Source organism: Ipomoea nil, unplaced genomic scaffold (assembly GCF_001879475.1).
Source record: "Ipomoea nil cultivar Tokyo-kokei standard unplaced genomic scaffold, Asagao_1.1 scaffold1585, whole genome shotgun sequence".
Lineage (NCBI taxonomy): Eukaryota > Viridiplantae > Streptophyta > Magnoliopsida > Solanales > Convolvulaceae > Ipomoea > Ipomoea nil.
Window position 1 is genome coordinate 7,501 of NW_017618013.1, and position 2,534 is coordinate 10,034.

At 36.5% G+C, this 2,534-nt stretch overlaps 1 protein-coding gene across 1 annotated transcript in view; it reads left to right on the forward strand.

Moving 5' to 3' along the window:
• LOC109190878 (F-box/kelch-repeat protein At3g23880-like) overlaps positions 1-939 on the forward strand; it is a 1,122-nt gene extending 183 nt beyond the window's left edge. Inside the window, exon 1 of the mRNA XM_019341480.1 lies at positions 1-939. This exon is cut by the window's left edge and continues 183 nt beyond it. Coding sequence (XP_019197025.1) covers positions 1-939 — 939 coding nt within the window.
• Positions 940-2,534: the final 1,595 nt, after the last annotated feature.

A 2,534-nucleotide genomic window follows, 5' to 3' on the forward strand; every position in this document is an offset into this window, starting at 1 on the left:
AAGGATATTAAGGTCATGACATATAGCAGTGTAAATCGTATTAGCTATATGTCCTTGTTTTCTATTACAGAAAATAAGCAATCATCATTTCGAAAGTTTATTACAATTGACCGCTCAGTCTTAATCCCTAAAGATGGTTTTGAATTTTTGGGTTCTTGCAATGGGCTCTTTTGCTTTCGTGCTAAACCGTATCAAATAATGATTTGGAACCCTTCATTAAATGGAAACGTCAAGACAATCCCAGACGTATGGCAGTTCAGCTACATAAGCATATTTGGATTTGGATACGACATGCATAATGACGACTACAAGGTTGTTTATGCTTATTATGGTGACAATAATGGTGATGATGAATATGTGGTTTTGGTGTATAGTTTTAAGCTTGGGACATGGAAAAGATGTGATAGAGGATTTAGTAGTGGGTTTGTTTATCCCAGAATTGCTGTGTTTGTGAGCGGTAGTCTCAATTGGTGCAACAACAACTTAGATGACAGTGACTGGAATTGGAATATAATTTCTTTTAATTTAACCACCGAAACAGCCAAAGCTATAGCGTTACCCAGCCATGAACATGGGGCTGCCATTTGTGTAGGTGAGTCAAGAGGATTGCTTTTTGCAGGTTTTCATCTCAAACGTCAAATGGAAGTTTGGGTGATGAATGAGTTTGGAGTTGAAGAATCATGGACTAAACTAGTCTGCATTTCAAACTTACCAGTTCATCATCCACTTCCCCGGGGTTCAGAGAACACGGCATACATGGCTCTGTGTAATGCTAAACTCGCAATTGTACATGTTTCGGAAAATGGTGATATTCTAATGATGGTTGGGCATCAGTTGAAGCTCCATAGACCAAACGCTAGAAGGGGTAAGAATTTTAATATCCCCTATGATCTTGGTTATATGGTTACTAGTTATGTGGACACCCTTGTTTCACCATGACGGGTCTGTAAATTAATTGTTCATGTCATGTTGGAGGAAGAAAATTTTGCTTTTTGATGGGTTGATTTAGAGTTCATCAATGGCTTTATAATCGTGTTGAATTAAGTATAAAATAGTATTAATTTTTTATTGTATCATTTGTGTATGAGCTTTGTGAAGTATTTTCCTAGCCATGTTTGGTGAACTATAGATTTGTGTGAATGCAACACAGGTAAGATAGAAATGTTTCTAAGTTAAATTTCATTGCATTTTAGTGTAAAGGGTTGTGACTTTGGGCTATAATATTAACTACCCATCCATTACGGACTTGGGTGTGAGGCGATACAGAGAGAGTGTGAAGGGGGGAGGGGGGGGGGGTGGAATATATGTTGAGTATAGAGGGGTAGGTTGACCCATGGGGTTTACCAACTTACCGCTAATGGGCGGGGGGCGGTCTCAAGGCCAGTGGTCCCTACCGGCCGAAAAAAAGGGTCTCCTGAACTCCTCGAGCTACAATAGTGTGGCTAGTGGGCGTCGAGCGCTCTCCATCATGTCAACGGCGCCCCGTGTTATCATGACTTCTAATATTGACACTTGGGTTCGGTTACATAAAGTACCTTTTTATTATACTAAAGATACATTTTTTAAAGATACATTATTTGGTATATACTATCAAATAATAAACGTTTAGTACACAAATAATGTACATTCAACATATTAGAAATACACATTTATTCATGGTCAATTAATTTGCCTTTATTCCTAGCTCCTTATTTGGGCTCCTTTATTTATTATTTATCTATTCCTTAATTATAATCTCGAGTCGTATATAATCTTTTGAACTTAAAGGCTCCAATTAGTAACAATAATATTATTATAATTTTCCTATCCCCTTTTTGTAAAGTGGTTTCATGATGTAAAGTGGTTTCATAAATCCATCACAAATTCACAATGTAATTCCATTATAATCACATTAATTGCATTTAGGCAGATTTCCATTCTAATTTCCGTAAATGCAAATCGGGAGCTTCGTATATATATTATCCTCCTTTATTTAATTTCCTTATGGATTTTATGAATTAACTTCCTTATATGATTTAATTCATCTTGATAGAACAAAATGACCCATGATATGGATGAATCAATAAATTTGCATAAATTAATGGGGTAAAATAGTAAAAGATCAAGAGATAATTGTAATAATAATATTGAGTGGATTAATAAAATAACGTTACAAGAGTTTTGTAAGAATAGAACATGATTTATCTAAGTTATGACATGAGCTATTTATACAAGAAAAGTATAGCAAACTTAGCTAAACTCAGGGTAGGGGTGACCACGGCGATTCGAGCCGTAATCATCACTGTAATAACCGGAACCGTTTGTATGGTTCCGATTCCTAACTGGAACCAATAAGGTTCCGATTAAGTTTTGTGAAATAAAGGAACCGGAACCAGACGGTTCCGGTTCCAAACCGAAAAAAAAAAAAAGAAATAATTTAAAATGATGGCAGCAGGGCATAGGCTTGCAGCATACTACCTCACTGCCACATTGGGCAGTGGGCAGTGGCGCAAAGGCCAAAGAGGCAATGGTCTCACTTTTTCACTTTCTTATTT